This window comes from Condylura cristata, unplaced genomic scaffold (genome assembly GCF_000260355.1).
Source record: "Condylura cristata isolate star-nosed mole 26May11 unplaced genomic scaffold, ConCri1.0 scaffold00023, whole genome shotgun sequence".
Classification (NCBI taxonomy): Eukaryota; Metazoa; Chordata; class Mammalia; order Eulipotyphla; family Talpidae; genus Condylura; species Condylura cristata.
In genome coordinates this window covers 22,828,398-22,854,505 of record NW_004567124.1, presented here as the reverse complement: position 1 = coordinate 22,854,505, position 26,108 = coordinate 22,828,398, and the positions used below count along the sequence as shown (strand labels likewise).

At 50.9% G+C, this 26,108-nt stretch overlaps 1 protein-coding gene across 1 annotated transcript in view; it reads left to right on the top strand.

The window, feature by feature from the left end:
- Window positions 1-24,318, top strand: part of DUOX1 (dual oxidase 1) — a 29,656-nt gene extending 5,338 nt beyond the window's left edge. The window contains exons 9-33 of the mRNA XM_004687841.1: window positions 581-677; window positions 1,958-2,060; window positions 2,287-2,459; window positions 3,797-3,972; window positions 4,168-4,286; window positions 4,873-5,010; window positions 5,666-5,779; window positions 6,479-6,678; window positions 7,777-7,962; window positions 9,939-10,164; window positions 10,369-10,462; window positions 10,722-10,897; window positions 12,747-12,816; window positions 13,207-13,332; window positions 13,872-14,050; window positions 14,257-14,487; window positions 14,982-15,081; window positions 15,325-15,374; window positions 16,925-17,052; window positions 21,084-21,237; window positions 21,619-21,851; window positions 22,087-22,245; window positions 23,075-23,230; window positions 23,460-23,588; window positions 24,196-24,318. Coding sequence (XP_004687898.1) covers window positions 581-677; window positions 1,958-2,060; window positions 2,287-2,459; window positions 3,797-3,972; window positions 4,168-4,286; window positions 4,873-5,010; window positions 5,666-5,779; window positions 6,479-6,678; window positions 7,777-7,962; window positions 9,939-10,164; window positions 10,369-10,462; window positions 10,722-10,897; window positions 12,747-12,816; window positions 13,207-13,332; window positions 13,872-14,050; window positions 14,257-14,487; window positions 14,982-15,081; window positions 15,325-15,374; window positions 16,925-17,052; window positions 21,084-21,237; window positions 21,619-21,851; window positions 22,087-22,245; window positions 23,075-23,230; window positions 23,460-23,588; window positions 24,196-24,318 — 3,640 coding nt within the window. The remainder of the gene's footprint in view (window positions 1-580; window positions 678-1,957; window positions 2,061-2,286; window positions 2,460-3,796; window positions 3,973-4,167; window positions 4,287-4,872; window positions 5,011-5,665; window positions 5,780-6,478; window positions 6,679-7,776; window positions 7,963-9,938; window positions 10,165-10,368; window positions 10,463-10,721; window positions 10,898-12,746; window positions 12,817-13,206; window positions 13,333-13,871; window positions 14,051-14,256; window positions 14,488-14,981; window positions 15,082-15,324; window positions 15,375-16,924; window positions 17,053-21,083; window positions 21,238-21,618; window positions 21,852-22,086; window positions 22,246-23,074; window positions 23,231-23,459; window positions 23,589-24,195) is intronic.
- The last annotated feature ends 1,790 nt before the right edge of the window (window positions 24,319-26,108 follow it).

The following is a 26,108-nucleotide window of genomic DNA, read 5'->3' as shown; positions in this document are numbered from 1 at the left end:
CATAGGTTAGATTTCTTATTGTGGAGCAGCATATGGATATGAATGATGATGGCCATGAAAACATAGCAATTATCTATAGTCATGTAATTTAAAAAATATATTTATTTATGTGTACAGAACTGGGGTACAGGCCAGAGGTGCAGGAACGGTGAGAGTCTTCACCAGAGACAGAGTAGGGAGCAGAACAGCCAACTGACAAAGTACACTGCTGAGGGGAGCAGCGGGTGGGTCAGGACAGGTCTGCCACACCATGTGGTCACCTCTGGGGCAGGGCTCAAACTCATGCTGAAGTGGCTTTAGCTTCTTAGAGCTGTGCTTTAACCCACTGTGCCACCAGGGAGGGCCCATAGTCATATAATTTTTAAAAATTCAAAATCCTTGTTAAGTATTTTAACTTATACATGTCTCTCTAGTACATGTGAGAAAGATGGCAAGTAATGGGTGTATTTTTAGATGTTGGGGACAGCGAGCAGTTGTTCAGAACTTATCAGGACCACCCACAACCTCAAGGATGCAGTGACCTGAGTTCCTGACCTAAGGACACCATGATCTCAATCACTGCTTCCTCCTTGCATTTCAGAAATACCAGTTGCCATTTCCAGGGGGCCCCCAGTCAGAACTCAAGTTTCCCCAGTGCTCTCCGGGTCTGCAATAGCTACTGGAGCCGGAGTGAAGAGGTCAGGACTGGGGGCACCTCTGTGGGTGGATATGTCTGATGGTGGTGGTGACTGTGTGTGTATATGTGTGTGTGAGGGTATGTGGTGAAGGTGGGCTATAGGGCTGAGATAGCCCAGTGGGATGGACTGGGCAGAAGGAGGAACCTGGGGGAACCTCAGGCCTCTTCCCTACCAGTGTCTGAGATGACCAAGTCAAGTCAACCTTTCACCTCAGAGCTGTGTAAAAAAACAGCAAGATCTGTGCAGGTGTGGCTCTACAATTATTGCTTCTTCTGAGGTTTTTCTTCTCCTATGACAACTCTGGGTCCCCTGTAGAACTTGGAATACCTCAGCCATTCCAGCCCCCAAGGAAACCTCCTACTTAGACACACCCAGAGCAGTGTATGTGGTGGGGTGGAGAGGGTCTAAGGGGTAGCAAGGGAGGGAAGGAGACTGAGAGTTTACCAGGAATGATCTGTCTATTACCCAGACCAGTGTGGGTAAAGAGCATTGGCCATTAATTGACAACAAGATGAGATACTTTGTCTAAGCATGATATGTTTATAAGTGGAGGAGGGAGGTGGGAAGAGAGAAAGGCATAGAACAGAGTCATAAATTGAAAGAGATCTCAACATTCTCCTAATCGCATTTTATTTATTTAAAAAAAATATTTATGCATACGGAACTGGGCCAGAGGTGCAGGGGCAGTGAAAAGATTCACCAAGACAGAGTAGGGAGCAGAACAGGCAGATCAATGAAGTGCTGAGGGGAGCCGCGGGCGGGTCAGGAGAGGGCTGCCATGCCCTGTGGATCACTTCTGGGGGTGGGGATCGAACTCACACTGAAGTGGCTGTGGCTAGCTTGCAGTGCTGCATCCTAACCTATTGCGCCACCAGGGAGGGCTTTATTATTTTATTTTATTACTTTATTAATCCCTAATGACCTTTTTATTGTGAAAAGGACACTGAATTCAGAGAGGTCCTGTGCCTTGCTTATGGTCACACAGCCAGTCAGTATCAAAGCAAGAACCATGACCTAGATCTTCTAGTGCTTTTGTCAATCATACTGTCAAGTCTCTTAAAATCAAAAAAGTAGGGTTTTTGATCCCTTGTATGTGTGGAGACCTGTTTCCCAGAAACATGGGTTTTGAATGGAGGCATCACTCACCCTGAGTGAGGGATCCAACCGCAGCAGAAGAATGGGAACAAATGGCAGGACTGGGTGGACAAGAGGCATGGACTACAGGGTAGACAAAGCCTCTGGCCTCATTAACCATCTCTCTCTTTTCTGTACCCTTAAAGCACCCAGATCGACGGCGTGCTGAAGATGTGGATGAGCTGCTTCTGGGAATGGCTTCCCAGATTGCTGAGCGAGAGGACCATGTGGTTATTGAGGACCTTCGAGGTGAGACTGAAGCTGTCCCTCTAGATCTCAGGCCCCCGACCCCTAGGAGGGCAGGCAGGGAGGGTTGCCCAGGGTTGGGAGCTTGTATTTTTTCACCCCAAGAGATTATCCAGTCCTCTCCCTCAGTGTGGCCCCGGTGACCCTGGGGCTGCTTGGGCCTCTCACCTGGTTAGAGTTGCTCTGGTCGCCCTGAGCCTCCTCAGACTCTCTGGTATCTCATCTCCAGATTTCTGGCCCGGGCCACTGAAGGTTTCCCGCACAGACCACCTGGCCAGCTGCCTACAGCGGGGCCGGGATCTGGGCCTGCCTTCTTACACCAAGGCCAGAGCAGCACTGGGCCTGCCTCCCATTACCAGCTGGCAGGACATCAACCCTGCACTGTTCCAGAGTGATGGCACTGTGAGAAGGGGTCAGACCCAAAGGGCAGGGTGGGAGGGTCAGGATCCACTGGCCCAAAAGCACGGAAGATGGGCAGCAAGATACAGTCACAGAGACAAACACCAGTAAGAAGGGCAGGACTCACTCAAGTCACTTTTCTTAGTATCATACGTGGAGATGAGCAGACCAGCAGGATTCAGCTTTAAACTTTGTAACGCAGCAAACATCTCTTGAGCATCTGTTGCATGCCAGGCACTTAACAGTCATTCTCTCATTTACTCCTCCCAACAAACCTCTAAGTGGTGTAGAAGGTCCTTAAGGCAGCAACAAGCTATAGAAGGTCCTTGAGGCAGCAACAAGTTATACCTTGTCTGCTGAAAGACAGGCTGCCTGTGGAGTCAGCTGTCATCCCCTGAACCATTACCTGGGCAAATGCATCGTCTGCTAGCCAGCCACCAGGCCAGTTTTGGCTGCTTTACCATCTTGGCCCAGCAGCATTTCTACAGTTGTATGCCAGCTTTATTGCATTTTGCCCTAACTTTCATATCAAATTGCTGGAAACTGGAGTGTTGAAAGGCAGATAAAGAAGTGTCATGTACTCTGGACTTGTAAACTTTATCAAATAAATATAGATAGGAATCCCCAGGCATACCAAGAACAGCAAATCTTTAGCTTCAGCTAGACCTTGTTGCAATTAAATTGGTCAAGTGCTTATTTACACTGTGGAGCAAAGAACTAAAGTAAAGATCAGAGAGAGAGAGTGCTGGTCATATATTGGTGAAGATTGGTTCCAGAAGGTGATGGAGCTACACAGATTTGATTTTTTTCTAAAGATTTATTTATTTATGCATACAGAACTAGGGTACAGCCAGAGGTGCAGGGAGTGAGAGGATTCACCAGAGACAGAGTGGGGAACAGAACAGGCAGACTGACAAAGTAAACTGGAGCAGCAGGCAGGTCAGGAGAGGTCTGCCGCGCCATGTGGATCTCCTCCTGGGCAGGCAGGAATCAAACTCATGCTGAAGTGACTTAAGCCTCTTAGTTCTGTGCTTTAACCCGCTGCACCACCAGCAAAGGCCCCCATTCAACTTTTGCACTGATTTTGCCCCTTCAACTTTTATACCTTTTCAAGAATGAGCGATGGAGCAGACTGCCTGCCTGATTAATAAAATAGGCAGCTTAATAAAATAGGCAGCTGAACCTGTGATTTCCCATCAATGAGTTAACCTATGTAAAGCACTTAGAGAATAATGCCTAGGACACACGAGTGGGTTACTGGGCAATCCCTGGGAACCACCCCTTTGCCTAAGGATTGGTACCAGGTCCTTGCTCTCACTCTTGTCCCTTCCTGGCACCAGGTGCTGCATGCCACAGCCACCCTTTACAACCAGGACCTTTCCCGGCTAGAGCTGCTCCCTGGGGGCCTCCTGGAGAGCCATGGAGACCCTGGGCCCCTTTTCAGCACTATTGTCCTTGACCAGTTTGTGCGACTGCGAAATGGAGACCGCTATTGGTTTGAGAACACCAGAAATGGGTAAGGCCTGCCTGGGCCCCCACTCAGATCCCATCTCAGCCTGAGCCCCAGACCCTCTCCCTGTAGTCAGCCCCCATGGACCCTGGATTCCCGAATGGGCCCACCATTCCACCACCCCCTTTTCATCTGGACCCCTGGGCCTGGGGATCTACATGTCTCTCCCACCACAACAGCTCCCCACCTCACCCACCCCAGGCTCTTTTCTGAAGAGGAGATTGCTGAGATCAAAAGCACTTCCCTGAGGGATGTTCTAGTGGCTGTCACCAACGTGAACTCCAATGCCCTGCAGCCCAATATCTTTTTTTGGCATGCAGGTAAGTGGCCAGAGGACTGGTAGGGCTCAGGGTCTGGAGCTTCATCCTTCCTTTGCCATGGGCTTAGTACAGTGCAGCTGCGCCATAACCTCCGAAGAGGAGTGAACTATGGTTCTGCCCATGGGGACTTTGGTCTGAGCCCCAAGGTGGCCACGTACAGCTATGTAGATTCCTCTCTGCCCAAATGTGGGCAGGACTGAGACTCAGAGAGACCTGGTGAGGAGTTTGTGTTTGGCTGGGCTAGGGGTAGGACTAAGCGTAATATCAAGGCCAAGTCCAGTGAGAATGTTCTAATACCTACAACAGTGATAGAGAGTATGTGTATATGTGCGCATACACACATGTGCTTGCACATACGTGTGCTTGTGAGGAGGAGACATAAGGTTGAGGTTCACTTTTTTACCCCATTTATTACCCAAGGAGACAAACACCACATTCTGGGTACAACAGGAGGGGTAAGCAAGTTCTCCCCTCTGCTACCCAGAATAACCTCCCTTCTCCCTCTGCCACACTAACCTCCTTAGTGGTCTTAGGCCATAACCTGCATTTCATCTCTCCCAAAGACTCTAACTTTCTGTCTCCTCAGGAGACCCCTGCCCACAGCCAAGACAACTCAGCACAGAGGGCCTGCCAGTCTGCACTGCTCCCATCACTTGGGATTATTTTGCTGGCAGTGGGTTTGGCTTTGGAGTCACCATCGGGACCCTCTGCTGCTTCCCCCTGGGTAAATCTAGGGAAATCTGGGCAGGGTGGGGTTGGTCAGAGGTGTAAACCAGGAATGGTATGGTTCTGTGATAACCAACCTTTCAGATTACTGGTCCTTTAGTCAGATGAGGAAAACATCCGACAGGAGGGAACATAAGACTGTCTCGCCTACAGATAAGTCAGCTCCAAGGAGAGTTGCCTCCCTGTTCTCCTGGGGTCCCCTTCCAGGGCTCAGATTACAGCAACCTCTAAGAATCCAGTCCACAGCAATTTGCAGATCTCTGGGTGTGGAGGAATGTTGGAGGTGAATCCCTGCCTGAGAATCAGGGCTGGGACAGTTGACTGAGGCAAAGGCTTGGACTTGACTTTTGGCAAGGCTGGTATGGGGTGGTGGCAGTGGATTGACCACAAGCCTGGTGTCAGTCCATCTTTGGTACAAGGACTCTGGACTTAGTCTCTGGCTAGGAAGGGACCTGAGTGGGGAAAGCAACCCCCAGTGTTCTCCCTTAGAAGGCCCACTCAGGGAGCCTCACAGTTTGAAATACCTGAATGGGCAGACCTAGCTGGTGAGAAAAGTCTGGGGTCCCGCCAAGGAGAGGAGCCTGGGAAAGAAGCTGCTTGATTTCCCCAGAACCCCACCTACCTCTGAGCTTCTCACTGCCTCTGCCTCTCAGTGAGTCTGCTCAGTGCCTGGATTGTTGCCCGACTCCGGAGGAGGAATTTCAAGAGGCTCCAAGGCCAGGACCGCAAGAGCATCATGTCTGAGAAGCTCGTAGGGGGTGTGGGAGGTAAGCCTGAGGCTGGCCAGGGTGGTGGTGGTAGGCCTCCCTACCACCTCGCTCAGTCCTCCCTGCCACCTCGGCAGCCTAAGCAAATCTGCCCCTTTCTATGCCTGTGGCAAGGCCAAGGTAGGTGGAAAGAGCCACAGGGATGTGAGGTAGCTGGAGCTGGAGTCCTTCAGCCTCCATGGCGCCTTCACGTAGTCCCAAAGTAAGGCAATGTGAGAGGCTTATGGCCTACTAAGTCTGTGTTTCACAGGGTCACTGTGACTTGCAGTTCTTCAGAATGCATTCAAGATTGCAGTCCGCCATTTGTCTTACTCTAGACCTTCGTTAATTACTTCTCCATTGCCTGAAAGTCCAGTGTAAAGATGAAGTGAGGATTGGAATCCAGGTTCCATCCCTGTAGGCCATTGGACTGTAGGCAGTTTGATAAATCTCTGAAAGCCTACTTTTTTGGTCCATAAAATAGGAATAATAATAACACTTTGTTCAAAGATTTATGAAAAGTGAACTTGTTCATGCAAAGCACTTGATACAATGTTGGGCACCTAGTAAACACTCCAGGCAATGGTGGTTATTATTCTTCTTGGGTTAAAGGCACAGCAGGGCTGTTGTGGGGGAGAATGACCCTTGGTTCCCAAGAAGGGTCAAGGAGATGGGGAGGCCTTGAGCTAATCCAGCTGACTCAGTCTTGTCTCTCCTCAGCAATGGAGTGGCAGGGCCGCAAGGAGCCCTGCCGGGCTGTGCTGGTGCAGCTGCAGCCAGGACAGATCCGTGTGGTGGATGGCAGGTTCTCTCTGCTTCGCACCATCCAGCTGAAACCCCCACAGCAGGTCAACCTCATCCTGTCCAGCAACCGTGGCCGCTGTACCCTGCTGCTCAAGATCCCCAAGGAGTATGATCTGGTACAGCACAGCTGTTCCCTGGCTTCTTGTCCACAGTCACTGCCAGGGAAGTGGCCAGGTGTTGGGGAAGGAGCACTGGGCCAGGCAGGGTTTCTGGCTTCTAGTGCTAGACTGTATTATGGTACCTGATGGAGACCTGAACTTGAACATGTTTGTCCTTGTGAGGCTGTTAGATGGCATAATCTCTGCAGTCCCTTCTTCTTTTTTTTAAAGATTTATTTATTTATGCATACCGAACTGGGTACAGGCCAGAGGTGTGGGGGTGGTGAGAGGATTCATTAGAGACAGTGTGGGGAGCAGAACAGGCAGATAGACGAAGTACAGTGCTGAGAGGAGCAGTGGGCGGGCCAGGAGAGGTCTGCCGCGCCATGTGGATCACTTCCCTGGCCTGGGATAGAACTTGTGCTGAGGAAGCTGTAGCTGGCTTCACAGTGCTGCGCTTTAACCCCATACGCCACCAGGGAGGGCCTGCTGTCCCTTCTAACTCTTACAGACACAATCTTTCTGCTCCATTTTTAAGGACACTCTAGAATGCCCTTGCTGGGAGTTCTTAGTAGAAGTTGGGCTCTCTTCCCTGTCCCTTGTTTGCAGGCTCTAATGAATCATTAAAGGGGAGAGCTAGATCAAAGGCCAGTCTTTGGCTCTGATTCTGTCTGACACAGTCCCCTCCATCCTCTGCGTCCCTACGTTCCCCTCCTTTCTCTGGTGTGAAATATAGGGGGAAGAATGGCTTTGTATGTACCCTTGAATGTTACTTCTGCATTTTTTTTCTTTTTCTTTTTTTTTATTTTATAACAGTTTATTTTTACATCATTTTGTACATTTTTTTTTTCTATCTCAATTGTAATCCCCGCGGGTTTCCCATCACCAAGTCACCCGTGTGCCATCACCATAATCCCGTGCACTTCCCTCCCCACCCCCCCACCCTCGTTTACTTATGCATTTTTTTAAGCAAGCCCCTGAGCCTCACAGAGCCCAGGAGATAATATCTCCGTGGCAAGGGTATGGTTCAGCGGCCCCCTAACAAAGTTCACGTCAAGTGCCTGGTTCTCAAGACACCTTTACAAATGATTGCTGTCCCTACCGTCACTTCTCTAGGTGCTGCTATTTAACCTGGAGGAAGAGCGTCAGGTTCTGGTAGAAAACCTTCGGGTGGCTCTCAAGGAGAGTGGGCTGACCTTCCAGGAGTGGGAGCTGCGGGAGCAAGAGCTCATGAGGGCAGCTGTGACACGGAAGCAGCGGAGCCAGCTCCTGGAAACCTTTTTCAGGCACCTTTTCTCCCAGGTATGGATATGGGATCAGATTTGCCCTTGCATGTCTGCCTGTGGTAGGTGTTTGCATGTGCATGAGGCCATGGGGTGAATCCAAGGAAAGTCAAAGATCCTGCATTCTCAGCCAACATTCATCTCTACTGTGATTTTGACCAAGTTGGAAGGAGATGCTCCCACCCCATCCCACATCTAACTCAGACTCCAGGAAGGGGCTTTTCTGCGTGTGTCACTTCTTTCTCCCATCAGGCTACCCAGGCTATCTGCCCTCCCTCACCTTAGCTTGCCCAAAGTCTGCAGGTACATAGGGTAAGACAGTCAGTGTGGGGCCAGTGAGAGTCCTTGCTTGCCTCTGCTTGGGGTATGTGGCCTCCAGAGGCCTCCATGGGATGTGAGTGCCCACCTTGCAGACTTCTGAGAGCTATTGGGAGGAGGTGGAGAAGCAAGATAGGAAGAGAAGTGAGAGGACTTGGAACAAAAGTAAAAGCAGCCTGGGAGCAAAACAGAGTGGAAAGGCTTAGGAGGAAAGATACATTCAACATGTGCTCCCTGCTGGGAAGATGGGATGTGCATAGGAAGAATGATGGTTATAAAAGTGATCCACTAAGTAGTCTAGGAGCTCAGAAAAGGTAACAAGGCTACTATCTGGTATGAGGCCATGGCGTCGATAAGATTTGTCAGAAACTCAAAGTTGGAAGTTTTGACTCTGAGAAAGGAGCAGGAAAGACTGAGGAAAAGTGCCTCAGAAGGGGGAAAAGATAATGTTTGAGGAGAAGGAGAAGAGTTGGCCAATAAGAAAAAGGATTCGTGAGCAAAGCTGCCACTTAACGGGTCATTTACTATGTGCAAGGCCCATGGCTTGTATCGGTTATTCCCCAAACAAGTTGAACTTGAGTATGCCCTAGAATGGGAGGACCCTCACCTGGAGTGACTCACTCCAGGTTCCCGGCCAGAACCTGGGCACTTCTACTCAGTTTTGGATCCAGCTGGGCTGTAGGAATTCGCTGGACTGCTGGGTGAAAGTGCTACTGTCTTTTGTGGGTAGCTGCTGATATGAATTTCTCCTCTCAAAATATTCTCTATTCAACCTCTCATATTGATTCTCACAATAACCCTGTGAGATAAGTAGGGCGGTGAGGAAATAAATGCTAGACAATTCAAGAGACTTGCCCAAGGTCATACAGAAAGCAGGTGGCAGAGTTGGGACATGAATTTGGGTCTCTTGCCTTCAGCCTCAGGCTCTACTCACTAAGACAACTTGTTCAAAGCAAGAAACTTCATGAAAGCATAGCCAGGCTTGGATTAGGGGCCCCCAGTTGACAGGCAGGAAAGACAGGTGCTGTGGCCTGTGGCCTGCTTCTCTTGCTTTCTGTTGTCCTTATGCCAGGGCAGCATCTGTTTGGGCTGGAGATGGCCTAGGATGAAAATTCTCTTTTCCTGAGTCAACTTTCTCTCAAACCAACTGAGATTTGTTTTTGTCAGTCAGTTCTCTCAGATGTAAGTAAGAAGAACCTGCTTGAGCTGGTGTTGACCAAGGTGCAGTTCACTCTGAGGATGCAGGGGTATCTCAGACATTAGAATGGGTAGACTATGATCCGGCTTGGATGGAACCAGGAGAGGAAGTGCTGTCTGTCAGTAAGGTCACTCCTTTTTTCCCTGTACCTCTGCTTTACTCATTTTGTATCTCTGAGCATTTGGAGGAATAGGATGAACCACAACTTCTGGATTTGCTTTGTATTCAAGACAAGATGATCTGGGACCTCTCAGCCTCAATTCTAGATCCTTTTGGGTCAAGTGTCCATCCCTGGTCCAGTCAGCTAATGAAGAGAAGCAAACATGATCCTAGGGACCACCCACAGGGCAGATGGGGTAGTGCTTGGGTGGGAGTGTGTGCAGGGCATGAACCTTAAAAGATGGCTTCTTCAGGGCTTCACTGTCCTTTAAATCAAGGCACTTGTCTCCTCTCCTCCCCACTGCTGTGCCTGACTGCAGGTGCTGGACATCGACCAGGCAGATGCAGGGACCCTGCCCCTGGACTCATCACAGAAGGTGCAGGAGGCTCTGACGTGCGAACTGAGCAGAGTCGAATTTGCTGAGTCCTTGGGCCTCAAGCCCCAGGACATGTTTGTAGAATCCATGTTCTCTCTGGCTGACAAAGATGGCAATGGCTACCTGTCCTTCCGGGAGTTCCTGGACATCCTGGTGGTCTTCATGAAAGGTGCAGTAATAGCCAGATGAGGAACCTGTCCTATTGGAGATGGTGAAGCACTGGGGCAGGTCTCCATGCACAGCACACATCTGGGAGCATCCAATTAGAGGTCAAAAGGCAGCGTGACCCCTTGCTGGGTTCAGCAGTGGGACATACTAGAGTGGGATTCAGGCAGGTGCTGGGGCTGTCCTCATCCGGTTTTCCTCCGCCCAGGCTCCCCTGAGGAGAAGTCTCGTCTTATGTTCCGCATGTATGACTTTGATGGGAATGGCCTCATTTCCAAGGATGAGTTCATCAGGATGCTGAGGTTGGTCCTGTGGGGCAGGCAGGAGAGCAGGCCAGGGCAGGACTGCCAAGGGAAAGAGGTGGGACATGAATTAGGGAGCAGGATTCTGCTGGTCCTCACACGTATAACCAGAAACTGTTATAAATAGAAGGGGGCTTGGGAATCAGCCAGTCAGGCCTTTCCATGTGGCCTCTGGAGGCCTGATGGGATGGCCGGTGTGCCCTGTGTCTAGGCCACAGGACCATTGTCAAGCCAGGTGGCTCCCCTTCTCTGACTCCAGGTCCTTCATCGAGATCTCCAACAACTGCCTGTCCAAGGACCAATTGGCCGAAGTGGTGGAGTCCATGTTCCGGGAGTCTGGCTTCCAGGACAAGGGGGAGCTGACTTGGGAGGACTTCCACTTTATGTTGCGGGACCACGACAGCGAGCTCCGATTCACACAGCTCTGTGTCAGAGGTAGCATGACCTGAGGGAAGAGCTGATTTAATTGTTAGGCACAGAAGGCACGGTGCCTAGGTCCACATACTTTTAGTTTATTATTTTTTTTTTCAGTATTAGGAAAGAAGGATGAATATAGTAATAATACATTTGCAATAAATACCCAACATGGATATGTGTGTTTGTGTATATACATACACATACCTATATTTTAATGGAGGAAGCATTCCCAGGAAGACATCAGTGCCCAGGACCCACAAAATCAGAATGCAGCCATGCTATGCTAGTGTCAGGGTGGCAGGGGTGGCGGGGAAGGTATGGGGGGAGCAGGGGGAAGTTGAGGGGGAGACAGCCACGCAGTTTTGCTACCCCCTGCTCCTTGTTAAAGACATCTGGTTGGTGCCCAGGGCAGGATGGAAATAGTGTCTCCTGGTTATAGCCCTACCTGAAGGACACCCAGCTAGCTGGAGTATCCATGATGGGGGTTTGTTTGCCACTATATCCCTGGCAAGGTACTTAGTAAATGTTTGCTGAGTCCCCAGAGACTCACTTCTATTGTCCCTCCCCCTACTTCCTGCCCCACCTGTGTCTGACTCAGGAGGGTGGGGGCTAGGTCAGGGTGAGGAAGGGGCAGGTAGCAGGTACAGGAACTGTCTGTGACCTGCTCTGAGCTATTAGATGTCTTCATAGTTTTGGATCTCCCTGGGACATGTTGGGACCAAACCCAGCCCCTCCCAGAATTCTTAGAATTTGGGGGAGCCCAACAGTCTAGATGGGGGAGAGGGAAAGTTAGGTAAGACATAGATAAGCCTGTGATTAGGGCTTCGCCTGACAAGGGCAAGCGAAGAATTGGAGAATTGGTCGAGAACTGTCTATGCAGTTTCTCTCCTTTCCCGGGGAACCAGGGTAGCAAGGGTCTGAAGGCAGAGCAGGGTCAGATGCCTGGAAGAGAACCAAGCCAAAGGCCCTAGGGATATTTAGCCCTGGTTTAAATATAAAGTAGCATCGAGTAGTATTTTGTTTTGCTTTTACTTGTTGTGCTTTGTTGTTTCTTCTAGACTTTTATTTTGTATAGGCTTATTGCAAACCTATACAAAAGATGCAAAAATAGTACAAAGAGCATCTTTTGACCTTTTTCCGAGATTTGTCATTTGTTCCTATTTGCGCCACCCTTACTGTCTGCTGAACCATTTGGGAAAATAGTTATCTATGCTTTGTTTTAAACACACTGGTTTCACTAAATTTAGCTTAATCACTTTTGGCCTCTGGGCTGTAGATCAGGGTAATCTTCAGGATTGGCTTAGCACTTGGAAGTGACCTAAAGATTCCCAAGCTTCCTGTGAGAATCTGGACCTGCCTTGTTCAGCTCAGACAGGAAACAATGGAATGATTCCTGGGAGGGTCGCTCCTGTCCCCCAGGGTTATTTTGTGAACTTTTTCAAGCACATAGAAATGGAAAGAATCTTACAGTGCCTTCCCATATATACACCACCTATATTCTACATTAATCCCCTGAGGGGTTTTAAATTAAAGGGTCTTTGGCAGGGTTTTTGTGGAAGAATAGTCTTAGCGGGCAGGTTACCTACAGTTCCTGAACTCTGTCCCATAAACCTGGTACCTGTCCTAGGAGTAGGAATGAAGGTGTGTACACTCAGGGGAGCCTGCTCTGCCAACTTTGTTTTAAGCCTGTTGCCTGCTTTACCCTGGCTGATCCAGCTTCCTGAGGTTGGGCTACCCAAAGTCAGGGCTGCCATGCTTCCATTAGTGAGAGACCTGTACAGTGTCTGGGTGGGAATGGGTGGGTTTTGTGCATTTGAGCCAGGCCCTCCTGGGCTCTGAGCAGCTCCCAAGCCAAGTTCTATTACAGGGGTGGAGGTGCCTGAAGTCATCAAGGACCTCTGTCGGAGAGCCTCCTACATCAGCCAGGAGAAGATCTGGTGAGCCCCTACCTGGGAACTTCTGAGGGAGGACTGGGTTGAGGTATTGTCTTTTATCTCCCCTGAAGGACAGGGATCAGGGCCAACACCAGCCCACGTATTACCTCCATGCAAATTAGAAGAAGGCAATCCTTACTCTAGGCAGAGCTCAGGGAAAACAGACTAGCCCATACTTGCTGCCTGGGTCAGATGCACTTGTGAAGGATGAAACTGTAGGTGACAGCCTTGGTCAGGACCCTCCCTGGGTCTCTTGAGGGATTCCTGCTGTCCCCCCACTTTCTCAACAGAGTAGGTCTGGATGCAGACCAGAGGTACAAGAGGACCAAGTAGTTAGGTGTCCAAGGTTCTATCGCCTGTTTCCATCTCCTGCTTGTTTTTGTTTTATCCTAGTCCCTCTCCCAGAGTGAATGCTCGCTGTCCTCGCAATAACCTAGAGGTGGAGCTGACACCACAGAAACTGCAGTGCCCAGTGGCCACAGACCCTCCTCAGGAGATTCGGAGGAGATTTGGCAAAAAGTAAGCCTGCTGTTCCACTTAAGGACAAGGCAGTTTACCCAGCCTTTCAGCAGACAGATTACTTGGTGCCAGTCACTGTACTAAATACTGGGGGTGCAGGCAGGATGACCAGTGCCTTACCCAAGAATGTCACAGTCTGATGAGGCAGTCTGCTACACTGATAATTACTAGGACCCACTGATGACTTTTACAACTGTGGTAAGAGCAAGGGGCTTTAGAGGTTAAGGAATTGTACAACTCTGCCTGGGAGGTCAGGGAAGCCTTCCTGGAGGAGATGTCCTCTGAGACTCTGGAACTCTTGGGAGTTGGAGTTACAAACTACGTGGATGAACGGTGCCCTGAGTGTGAGTGCGTTTTGGGGTAAAGGGAGTGTGTGCCCTGGGATGAAAGGGCCAGGTCATCCCTGGCAAAGCGATCCTACACTCAAAAACTGTTGAGGAGTCCTAAGGGTCTGACGCTGCTTGGCTTGAATAACTTGGGGAGCTGGGCTGCCTTAGCGTTAAGTTTTTAGCCCAGGGCCAAGGTTTCTTGTCTCCCAGGATAACGTCGTTCCAGCCCCTGCTGTTCACTGAGGCGCATAGAGAAAAGTTTCAACGCAGCCGCCGCCACCAGACCGTGCAGCAGTTCAAGCGCTTCATTGAGAACTACCGGCGCCACATCGGCTGCGTGGCGGTGTTCTACGCCATCACTGGGGGCCTCTTCTTGGAGAGAGCCTACTGTGAGTCAGAGGCTTGCGATGTGCACAGCCTTGGGGCGGGGCCTGCTGAGACTGACAGCAGGGGCGGGGCTTCCCGTGGGAAGCTTGAGTGGCTTGGCTGAGAGTCCTGTGGTGTGTGGGGCGGGACCAGGGCTGTGGTTGACCTCCCTCAGGAATGCTGTCTCCTCTGCACGGTGCCCCCCTTACCCGCCTGGGGCTCCCTACAGACTATGCCTTTGCTGCTCACCACATGGGCATCACGGACACCACCCGTGTGGGCATCATCCTGTCGAGGGGCACTGCGGCCAGCATCTCCTTCATGTTCTCCTACATCCTGCTCACCATGTGCCGCAACCTCATCACCTTCCTGCGAGAGACCTTCCTCAACCGCTATGTGCCCTTTGACGCCGCCGTGGACTTCCATCGCCTCATTGCCTCCACTGCCATCGTCTTGACAGGCAGGGCCTAGGAGTCCCTGGGATTCTTTGCATGGCTTCCCACCACCTGCTGTCCCCTGCCCCCCCAAACCCTCTCCTCTCTCTTTGCCCTTAACTTGAATGTAAGTTTTAGATGTCCTTCTCAGAAGTATGAAGGTAGACTCAGTGAAGAGCCCCCTCTTTGCCTCTTACCACATTTTGTAGGCCACCTCACCAGCCTCCAGCTGACAAATTACTATCACACCAGGACTAGTGCACATAATGTGTGCACTTCCCAGTTTTTGTGTCTTAAAACAATACTGTGAGAGTAACCAAAGGAATGCATTTCTCATGGTATCATTTCAGATTCCCATGGTTGTGTTCATCGACAATGTGCTTATGGGGCCTGGGGAGGAGCCAGAGGTTAATAAGAGATCAGAAGTATAGACCCTTCCACCCTAGGTAGAATGCGTTGAGCCCGCCACCCCCCAACTGGGCTGCTCCAGGCTCACCCCCACCTTCTCTGGTCTTCTTAGTCTTACACAGTGCAGGCCATGTGGTGAATGTGTACCTGTTCTCCATCAGCCCACTCAGTGTCCTCTCCTGCCTCTTCCCTGGTCTCTTCTATGATGATGGGTGAGTGTGTGTGGTGGAGGCGGGGGAGAGGAACGGGAGTGAAAAAGGGAATTCGATGGAGGGGAGAAAGGAGCAGGTTATCTTGATCCAGGGGAGAGTGTCACTTTGCAAGTTATGGGAGCCCCCAGCCCCAAGGGTGCAGAAAAGGAACTGGTGTCTGCACAGGATGTACACAGGACTGAAGGACCTTTCCAGAAGTCCTAGGCATCGCTCAAGGTTTTTCCTTGCTTTCCCTTTCTACAGGTCTGAATTACCCCAGAAGTATTACTGGTGGTTCTTCCAGACAGTGCCAGGTGAGAGCCCTCCCTGCCCTATGAATTTCCAGGCTTCAGGCAGTGGGTTCTATCCCACAGGACAGCCCAGTCTCACTAGCATGGCTCTCATATGTGCCAGGCTTAACCCTCTGGCCCTGAGGACTCTTCCTGGGCAATAGGAAGTTCTGTATTTCAGTCCTCTTGAGAGTTTAGCTGGGCTCATCCCATCTCTGAACTAGTGGAATAGAAGTGGACAAGCCCCTCCCCCCAACTCTCCCTGCACACCTACTATGACACTGGCTTTGAGGAATACTGTGCCCTAGCTGCATGGGGGAAGGGCCAAGTTTGCTATCAGCTAGGCAGAATCTGCTCCACCCCATCCACAATTGTAGTCTGTCTTGACAAGAGTTGTTTAGGGGCATATTCCTAACTCCCCATAATCACCCACTTTAGACCTATTAGCTGTGAATCTATTCAAATGCTTCTTGAACCTATTTATATTTTCAGCCTGTTCCTTCCTTGGGGTAACACATCCTCAACACTAGCTCCCTCTGTGAAACACAGCATGGTTTTTTATATATTTTTAATCCTGAAACGATCTGCTTTGAACTTCAGAGAGTGCTTGCTAATTCCTGCACACTGGGGTTTAGTGGATAAGGCTGTGTTTATGCTCTCCTCTCCGTTCAGGACTTTACAGGCTTTGGTTAGATCCCTTCTTAACCTTTGCTTTTCCATACTGCAGAGCTCTAATCGTCCTAATTTCTGTCTCTCTCCTCTTGATCACTTGAGGGACCATTCTGCCCTCCCCTCTCCCTGCACTTCCAGCACTCACTCCACTGTTGCTTTCCTCTGTACCCCAAGCCTTGGATCCCCTGTGAGAGAAGGTGCCCCCCACCAATTCCTGGTGGACCCTTGGGCATCTGGTAGTCCCACTCACTCTTAACAGTGCCAGGGCTTGTGCTTTGGGCAGCTGAGGAGAGAGCTGCAGCGCCATTGACCAAGCCTTGCCTACCTGAGGGCAGGTCCAGAGTGGACCATCCACAATTGTAGTCTGCCTTGACAAGAGTTGTTTAGGGGCATATTTCTAACTTCCCATAATCACCCACTTTAGACCTATTAGCTGTGAATCTATTCAAATGCTTCTTGAACCTATTTATATTTTCAGCCTGTTCCTTCCTTGGGGTAACACATCCTCAACACTCAACATTCACTCACCCAGCACACACTTAGATAAGGCCCATAATGTGCTAGGCCATGCACTAAGCACTATGATTCAGTGTTGAACTAGCCAAGCCTGGTTCCTCCTGTTCTTGTGGACCTGAGAATTGGAAAGTGACAGATGTAAATCAGTAATGACACAGGTGCTTGAAAAAACTAACAATCTTGACAAGGTTCTGTGAAGGGTGAATCATGTTTGTTGAAAGGAAAACCATTGTGATCAGTCATGGTTTCGGAAAGAGAGAAATACAAGAGGATGCTGGGGGCTATCCCCACACCTTCCTAGGGTAAGGCTGTCATAAGAGGACCCTGGAGGCCTCAGAACAGACCCCCTCTGCAACTCCCTACTTGACTTCATGTTCATTTTGCAGGTCTCACAGGGATCGTGCTGCTCCTGGTCCTGGCCATCATGTATGTCTTCGCCTCCCACCACTTCCGGCGGCACAGTTTTCGGGGCTTCTGGCTGACCCACCACCTCTACATCCTGCTCTACATCCTGGTGAGAGCTTTTAGCTATGAGCCAGGCTAGTGGGGTTTCCAGGGAGACAGTGAATGTTCGGACATCAGTTCTCCAGCCCCTTAGTAATTTCAAGACCATCTTCACTTCTCCATCTCTTTCTTTCTTTCTTTCTTTTTTTAAGATTTATTTATGCAAACAGAACTGGGGTACAGGCCAGAGGTGCAGGGGTGGTGAGAGGATTCACTAGAGACAGAGTGGGGAGCAGAACAGGCAGATCCATGAAGTACACTGCAGAGGGGAGCAGCAGGCAGGTCAGGAGAGGTCTGCTGCGCCATCTCCATCTTTCTTAATAGATAGAGGTGGAGTTCCATATGCAGCACTTGGAAGTTAGACTTGGGTTTTGCAGTTGTCCAGGCTGATCTACATTCTTTGCAGACACCCCCACATCATTTCTGCCCTGCCAGTATTTCCCCACTTTGGGTGGCTGGCTTGGGATCCTGGTTGGACTGCCTACATTAAAGGAGCATCACCTTTTTTTTTTTTTAAGATATGCTTATCTTAAATGGCTCTGTCACTTTTGTTCTGAGGTGTTAGCCACCCCACCCAGCTAAGTGTTACCTGTAAAGTTAAAGAACTTGCTCAAAATGTCTTCTCTTGGACTGCTGATAACATGGGTTTTTAGTTGAATATCTATTTATATATACAAGAACTGGAGTACAGGCCTGAGGTGAGGAGAGAGGGTAACATGGACTTTTAAGATCACCTGACCCCTTTCCTCCTTCTTAAGCCTCCTGACGGGCTTCTGCCTTCCTTCCTTCACATTCCCTCCTTCTCCTCTTTTTTCCTTGCACAGTTCCCTGGGTTGGTTCGTCATCAGCATCCAGTTAGTTCACTGATGCTGGTCTATTGCCTCTGTGTCATCATTCAACTACATCGTCTGACTTCCTGAAAGACACATTTCCCCAGAGGCCACCCCATGGGCCAAAAAGCTAAACCAATTTCTGAGACCCCCCCAATGGTGCCCCCACCCTATCTTGTTCATCAGCATTTAAGAAGCACTGAGGTCTGTGTGGTTGCCTCTGTAAGCCCTGGCTCCAGGCAGAACTGTACAATGGGGGTGGGGGGTATCTCCTTTGTCCTGGAACAAAGGGAGAAAGTCCACATTGCCTGGGTCAGACTGTTGCCTCCTCCCTCCTCCCAGGTGCACTGTTGTCTTCACTGCTAGGTAGGAGGGCATGTTTCCATTTTGCCTGAGGCTCAGCACTTCATGGTTCTGAAGATGACTACCCAGGCTTGGCTTAGAATTCTTCTTAGAATTAGTGATGCTGTTTCCACAGAAATCGTTCCCTTCTTTGGAAGGTGTGGCTATTCAATCTCTCCCGCCCCTACCTTCTCAACAATGGGTGGAGCTCTTGCATCCAGGGGTTATACTCTTTCTGGTAGAGGTGGAGGTGATTGTTCCTGGTGATAAGGCAGCTCCTTTGAACTGCCCCCAAAGAGTGGTCAGTCTGCATCCTGGAGACAAGGCCCTTCTTTTTGTTTTTCCTTGGATTTTAAGGTGATTCAGAGACAACCTCTTGCCAGTAAGGGCATGAGTAACTCGAAAAGTGTAGGCTCCTCTGCTGAACAGTCCTATCCTGGCAGTAGGAAGCATCTCATCTGGGGGAAACCAAGGTTAAATACCTACTACCTTCCCATTCATCCCAGAAGTGACCACGTGACTTCAGGCAGGCAAACAAACAAACAAAACAGTTATAGGCATAGGACCCCGAGATTAAATAGACCTTAGGGAAAGACTGTCCATGCTTCTGATTCAAGCTGAAGAGGGCTGGGCTGGTGTAACCAAAAGGGCTGTGCTCTGGCCTCCCCAGCCAACCATGAGTCTGCGGCAACTCTGTGGTTTCAAAGTAAAGCCTGCACAAAATGGGGCGTATAAACAGAGGAGTATGAGGTCACCCAAACATTGTTTTCAGTCTGGTTGGATGCTCAGAAAGCCTTGGGGGGTGGGCGTGGGCTCTGCAGCGAAAGAGGAAGCAGCCAGAGAAGTTTAAGTTAGTCCTGTGGGCAAAGGTTCCAGAGAAGAAGGCTCAGCTAAGAGAAAGGAGATTGAGGCACCAGAGTTCAATTTCAGAGGTATCTGTTGAGGGTCCTTTATGTACTTGCTCTGTGCTCGTACTGGAGAGGGAGGGGGCGCACTAAGCTCTGCCTTTAGGAACTTAGAATCTGCTGCAGAGCTAAGTGCCATACACATAAAATGATCAAAATGAACACTCAGCGTTTTTTGCTGAGTATTTTAAACAGTAAGTTACAGGAGCTCATTGAAGGAAGTTTTATTTGGGTCGGACTGGTTAGGGAACACTTTAGCGAGACAGGCCTTGGGCCAAGTCTTAAGGAGAGATAAGGCAAGATTTGACAGGGCAGATTGGAAATTCAAGAACATTCATACATGGAAGGAGGGCATGACAGCTGCAGGTAGGACTGATGATACAACATTCTGGGGGCAGAGGAGACATTTGGCTGTGGGTAGCCAAGTAGCTTTAGGTGGTGGCAAGACATGCTGGACCTGTACTGACTGCAGCTGAGGCTGAGAGACTGTGGCTCAGCTGAGGCCACACCATATGGGAGAGCACTGAAAGAGACGAGCAGAGCACAGTGAGGAAATCAGGCTTGGGCAACACACAGGATTGGGGTGGGGAAGGAAATAGCATAGAAGAGATGGGAAGAGTGAGAACTAGTAGAACACTGCCGCAGAACTAGGAAGGAGGGGTGGTCACCAGTGTCACCAGCTGCTAAGGGAAGAAGCAAATGTAAAAAGGAGACTTTGGCCATGCATGGGGGTGGGGGAGCAGTGAGGTGTCAGAGAGCAGTCCCTAGGAGAGGTGGAGTGGGGAGCCAGACTGACCCAGATTCAGGACCCAGGAAATGGGAGGATGGCGGCAAGGAGTGTCTGAACACATGAGGCCAGTAATAGGGAATGGACTACCTGTCAATTTTTGCACAAAAACAGGAGGACTAGTCAGGTGTCCTTAGTCTCCAATGGGCAAGGAGAAATTGGGGAAACTCCTTCGTGGACACAACAGTTTTTGAGTGCTTACTATGTGCCAGGCAGAAACTGCTAGGAGGTGAGAGGATAGTGGCAAACAAAATGGAGACAGATCCTACTCCTGCAGTGCATTCGGGAAAACAATTAACAAGTCAATGAATGAAGAAACAAAATTATTGTGGACAATTGCTCTGAAGGGAGTTAACAGGGAGATGTGATAGAGGAATGAGGAATGCCTGAGGAGGCGGCATTTCTGCTGTCACCTGAAAAACAAGATGGAGCTAGCCTTGGGAAGAAAGAAGGAAGGGTGTTTTGGGAGAGGGAACAGCAAGTGCAAAGGCTCTAAAGCAGAAAGGACTTGTCATGTTTGAAGAACAGGGAGGGGAAAACCGTGGTAAGTAGAGGCCGGAGCACAAGGCCTTGTGATGGAATGGAAAGTGCATGAAAGATTTTTAAGCTGGTGGTGACATGAGAAATGAACTTTAAAAACTCACACTGGGGCCCTCCCTGGTGGCGCAGCTGGTTAAGGCACAACACTGAGAAGTTAAAGCCAGTTCAGCATGAGTTCAATCCCTGCCCTGGAGCTGACCCACATGGCACAGCAGACCTCTCCTGACCTGCCCACTGCTCCCCTCAGCAGTGTAGTTTGTCAGTCAGCCTGTTCTGCTCCCCACTCTGTCTCTGGTGAATCCTCTCAACACCCCCACACATATACCTCTGGCCTGTACCCCAGTTCTGTATGCACAGATGTAAAAGACTGGTTAGGAAGTTACTGTATGAGTGCAGGTGAGAGATGGTATAGCTTGGTCTAGGATGGTATACCAGGGAGATGCAAATAGGCTCATTCAACAAGAATGTCTGGATGGGGCTGGGAGTGGTCTTTTAGGTTTTAGAACCTGGAATGGACATGGCACACTGTGGGGATTGCATGTATCTGTGGGGGTGAATGTAGGAGTCTAAGGCCTGAGCTGGCCTCAGACCCCATTGAAGGTGCAGTATACCTGAGCCAAACTTTTTTTCTATCCAGCTTATCATCCATGGCAGCTTTGCTCTGATCCAGCTGCCCCGTTTCCACATTTTCTTCCTGGTCCCAGCACTCATCTATGGGGGCGACAAGCTGGTGAGCCTGAGCCGGAAGAAAGTGGAGATCAGCGTGGTGAAAGCAGAGCTGTTGCCTTCAGGTACCAGCTTAGCAGCTGTCAGGGGACCAGCTGTGTGGTCCTGAAGAAGCTGACGGGGCAGAGTTGGGACCTTGCAGTCTCCTGGCCTTGCCCAGTAGAACTGGCAGGGACTCTGGGGTGGCAAAAAAGAGGTAAGAGATGCTTTTAGCCAGGGGACCGGAGCCTCTCTCAGGAACAGTCCTGGCCAGCTACACTTTGCCCTGCTGACCACGGGTCCCAGTGCTACCTAGACCTCAGAGTGGACATGTCCAAAGGGAGTAATGATTTCTGATGGTGGGAGGGGCCCCATTATATTCTCAAGCAGAGCTGACGATGTAGGTGGGGGCACTCTATGGAGGCCATATTGTCACTGGCTCCAATATAGCAACATCCCCTCCTCAGGAGTGACCCACCTGCGGTTCCAGCGACCCCAAGGCTTTGAGTACAAGTCAGGTCAGTGGGTGCGGATCGCCTGCCTGGCTCTGGGGACCACCGAGTACCATCCCTTCACACTGACTTCTGCACCCCATGAGGACACACTCAGCCTGCACATCCGAGCAGCAGGGCCCTGGACCACTCGCCTCAGGGAGATCTACTCACCCCCGACGAGCGACAGCTGTGCCAGATACCCAAAGGTGCCCAGGCGCAGCCAGATGTTCCACATGTTTCCACATCCCCTGCCTTGGCCCTGCAGTGCCAGACTCCCACCATGTTCCTCATCATTCAGACACTGGTTGTTTCCAGTTAATGCCACAAGCCCTGATTGCACCCCTCATGCCATAAACCTAGCTACCTTTCCCTACTTCCTATTTCTGGCTTTAAAACCAAGGTGGGGCTGAACTTAACTCAAGCCCATTATATTCCCTGCAGCTGTACCTCGATGGACCATTTGGAGAGGGTCACCAGGAATGGCATAAGTTTGAGGTGTCAGTGCTGGTGGGAGGGGGCATTGGGGTCACCCCCTTTGCCTCCATCCTCAAAGACCTGGTCTTCAAGTCATCAGTTAGCTGCCAAGTGTTCTGTAAGAAGGTGAGTGGCCTTATACCAACTAGGCTATGGCCCTTTGCTCCCTATCACCATCCATCTGACCTCCCTGATCTGGACAAAGCCAAATTGGCCTGACCCCAGGGAGGGGTCACGATGTCCCCAGATCCTAAAGGAAGACTTGCCTGGTTTACACAGAATCCTTCCCTGTTATGGGGTACTTGGCATAGGAGATACACTGTTGGGTTGGTAGAGGGAAGGGCATGTTTTGGGTGGGGCAGAAGTGAAACTGGCTCTGAAGAGGGGAGGTAGCAAGACAGGGCTGGTGGGCCAGGTTCACCCCAGAAACACAGCCCAGGCCCTCAGGCCCTCTCCACAGTGGGTCCCTTCACCCCAGCCTGGCCTTGGTGGCAGGCTTCTGCTTGTTTCTCTGGGCCTGGCAGGTGAGTCAGGGGCACAGGAATGTGACGGGCAGAGGCCCAACCTATATGCCGTCAGCATGCAGAGGATGACAGACAGCTCCTTCCTTTTCTGTCCCTGCCAGCTGTGCCTCTGCTCCTTAACCCACACAGCCCCACTTCTCCCCATGAGAATTGAAGTGGGTGTCCTTGGTTCCTGAGCCAACTCCCAAGTTCCTGGCTCCACTTGGGAAGTCCTTGAAGTGTTTCTGTGATGCTACTTAGCAGGCCTTCCCCTCTGGGTAGTTGGTAGGTGGCGATTGTGGTAGTCTAAGCGACCCTTTGCCTCTCATCCAAGGCTGTTTGGGGAGAGGCACAAGCTGGCCAAGACCAGAATCAGTCTATTGGTGTGGAGATCCCTGGGATACAGGGAGCCTGAGTGACCTGGATCTTAAGCTCCAGCCATGTGTCCCCAGATCTACTTCATTTGGGTGACACGGACCCAGCGGCAGTTCGAGTGGCTGGCTGACATCATCCGGGAGGTGGAGGAGAACGACCACCGGGACCTGGTGTCAGTGCACATCTATATCACTCAGCTGGCAGAGAAGTTTGACCTCAGGACCACCATGCTGGTATGTCAGGGCCAGCCAGGGTAGCTCAATGGGTATATAGGTTGGCAGTTAAGGAAGGATGATCAGAGCGGGTGGTTAAATACCAGGTTCAGCTGGCAGAGCTGGTGGCCCTTATTCTCCGTATCCAGCTTCTTCCCCACCCCAGCCTCTGTCTGTTGAGCTGCAGCTGACTTTGGGACTAGTCCCTGACTCTGATTATCCTTGACTTGGCCTGTCCCTGTGCCCCCAGTACATCTGTGAGCGGCACTTCCAGAAGGTGCTGAACCGGAGTCTATTCACGGGTCTGCGTTCTGTCACCCACTTTGGCCGCCCCCCCTTCGAGCCCTTCTTCAACTCTCTGCAGGAGGTTCATCCACAGGTCAGTCTCACCTTTCTTGTTCTCTGTAACATTATCATCTGGGGTCTGAGCAAAGCAACTAGATCTGCTCTATCAGAGCAGGAACTGACTTCTGCTGAGATCCCACCCCCGAGAGATGGTGAAGTAACAGGAGAGGTAGGGCTCACCTTGAGGGAGTGAGGAGGCAGATGACAGGGACTTGCTACCATTGAAGATAGGATGTCTGTCCAGGAGAAACCCAATATTGAGCTAGTCCTCACCATAAACCATTACTATGGAGCCAGCCCTCAAGCTGGACCCTGAACTAATCTGCACCTTGAACTCTGAGCTAGCAGTACTCTCAGCACTGGGCTGGCAAGCCTCACCAAGACACTAAGCTATCCCTTAACTTGAGTACTGATTAGTTTGGCTTCTATAAGAAAACTGATCTGGCACTTAACGCTGGTAAATGCCTTTGGGCTAGACTGGTAAATATTGAGCCAGCTGTCACCATGCATGGTAGGAAGCAAACTATCAGGAACACAGAATGAATCCTCATCGAGACTCTCTCAGGTCTTGAAGGTGAACATGGAACTAGCTTTCCCTCTGAAGAGCCCTCACTAGCCTTTACTTCTATATCTCCCAACAGGTTCGAAAGATTGGGGTGTTTAGCTGTGGTCCCCCTGGCATGACAAAGAATGTGGAAAAAGCCTGTCAGCTCATTAATAAGCAAGACCGGACTCATTTCTCCCACCATTATGAGAACTTCTAGGCCTCATGACTGGGGCTTCACCCACTGCTGAACTGAACAGAAGTTTGGACTGCATCTCATCTTGTTTCTGGTTCCCTCAGCCTACTTCCCATTCTCATGTCTTAATATTGGTCCAGGTGGCCATGGCCAGTCACTCCATGTGGGTTTAGGGACCCTCAGGCCCAGAGTGAGTCAGCATGGAGAAGTGGTAGGCACTGGGTGGGAACTAGAGGAGAGCTTTTATTGTTTGGGGACAAAGTGACACCTCTTCTTACAAACTATGACAAAAATTCAAGATAGGTGTTAAACGAGTGTGTGTGTGTGTGTGTGTGTGTGTGTGCGCGCGCATAAGGATGAACTGGGAGCACAGATGCTGGCATCTTAGAACTCCTCCCTCACTGACAAAAGGGCCAGTAAATGCTTTGGAGGGGGTAGAGGCAGTTTATAGAAAAGAGCAGTTTATAGAAACCCCCTCAGCATCCCAGCCTAACAGCACGATGACCTCTCAAATTCTCACATATGCACTGTGATTAGAACTTAGCTTAGTGAGTCCTCCTCAACCCTTCTGTCCTAGTTCCATCTGGGTCCTTTACTAATAAATCACGTTTCTGCTCTCATTGTTGCTTTATTCTGCCCCAGGGCTTGGTAGGTACTGTACTGGCAGGGGAAGCCCCTCACTGAGGCCGGCCCAGATATTCTGGGCTTGCCAGTGTCCACTGAGAAAAGGACACTGCCCACAGCCAAGTGTCTCTCAGCCAAGAGACCCCTTTCCCTGCTCATGGGTGTAGTTCCTGACACCTTGGGCCTCCCCAGGTAGTGTAAGAACTATGCATGTCCTCAGGTAAATGTAACTAGATGACACATGAGGAGAAAGATGAGCATCACCTAACTTCTTTGAGCCTCTCTTCTTATTTGTAAAATGGAAACCCTCCAGGTCTACTTAAAGACAGGCAGCACTCTGTGAGGAACTTTCTGAAGCAATGCCCAAATTCAGCTGTCCCCACAGAATTCTTATATGAGATCACATTTCGATAAAATAGCCAGTAGATTAGAAAATCCAAGCTCCCACACTGCCCTCCCAGGGGTGTAGGCAGCCTGTCAGGCAGTCTAGTCTGTCAGCGAGCCCTGGGAGGAGGGCGGGCCTGGAGGCTCTGGACAGCAGCTCCGCCTGCTGGCCCTGTGGGTATTGCTAGGGACTGGAGCCCCAGGCCTGGCCAGCAGGGGTCGAGCGCGAACAGCCCCACCGGACTGCTGCAAGCTGGCGCTGGCGCGGGAGGGAGGCGGGGGCAGGTCCCGACCCAGGCCTTCAGGCTGCATGCCTCGGGGGGCCGGACCCATCCCTCGAGGGCTGGGGGAGGCGCGGCGGACCCTGCTTCCTCTGGAAAGGAAAGGCAGAGCACCGCGCCAGCTATCCCGCCTCCGCGGGAGCGCGGCTTCCGCGTGGCAGGGCCGCCCCGCTCCCTCCCGCCTGGCGCTCTGCCTCTTTGTCTCTCAGCGGCTCCCCTCCTCCCAGACAAATGGCTGTTGGCAGGAAATTGGACACGCTCTTGGGGAGCGGCGCTCGTCGACGTGCAGGGGAGGGGGCGCCCCGCGGCCCGCTGCCTCCGGGTGCCCCCAGCTAGGGCGGGGGCGGCGGAGGATGTTTTGACATCTCGTCAAAGGAAAGAACTTGATGCTTCGAAAGTGCTTTTCACAGCCCGCCTGTGTCTGCTCCAGAGCTGATTTATAAACAGAATCTGTGCTCGCTTCGCCGCTCCCTCCCCGTCAGCCCCGGGTGCGGCGCTGGAGGTGCGGACGGACGCGGCTGTGCC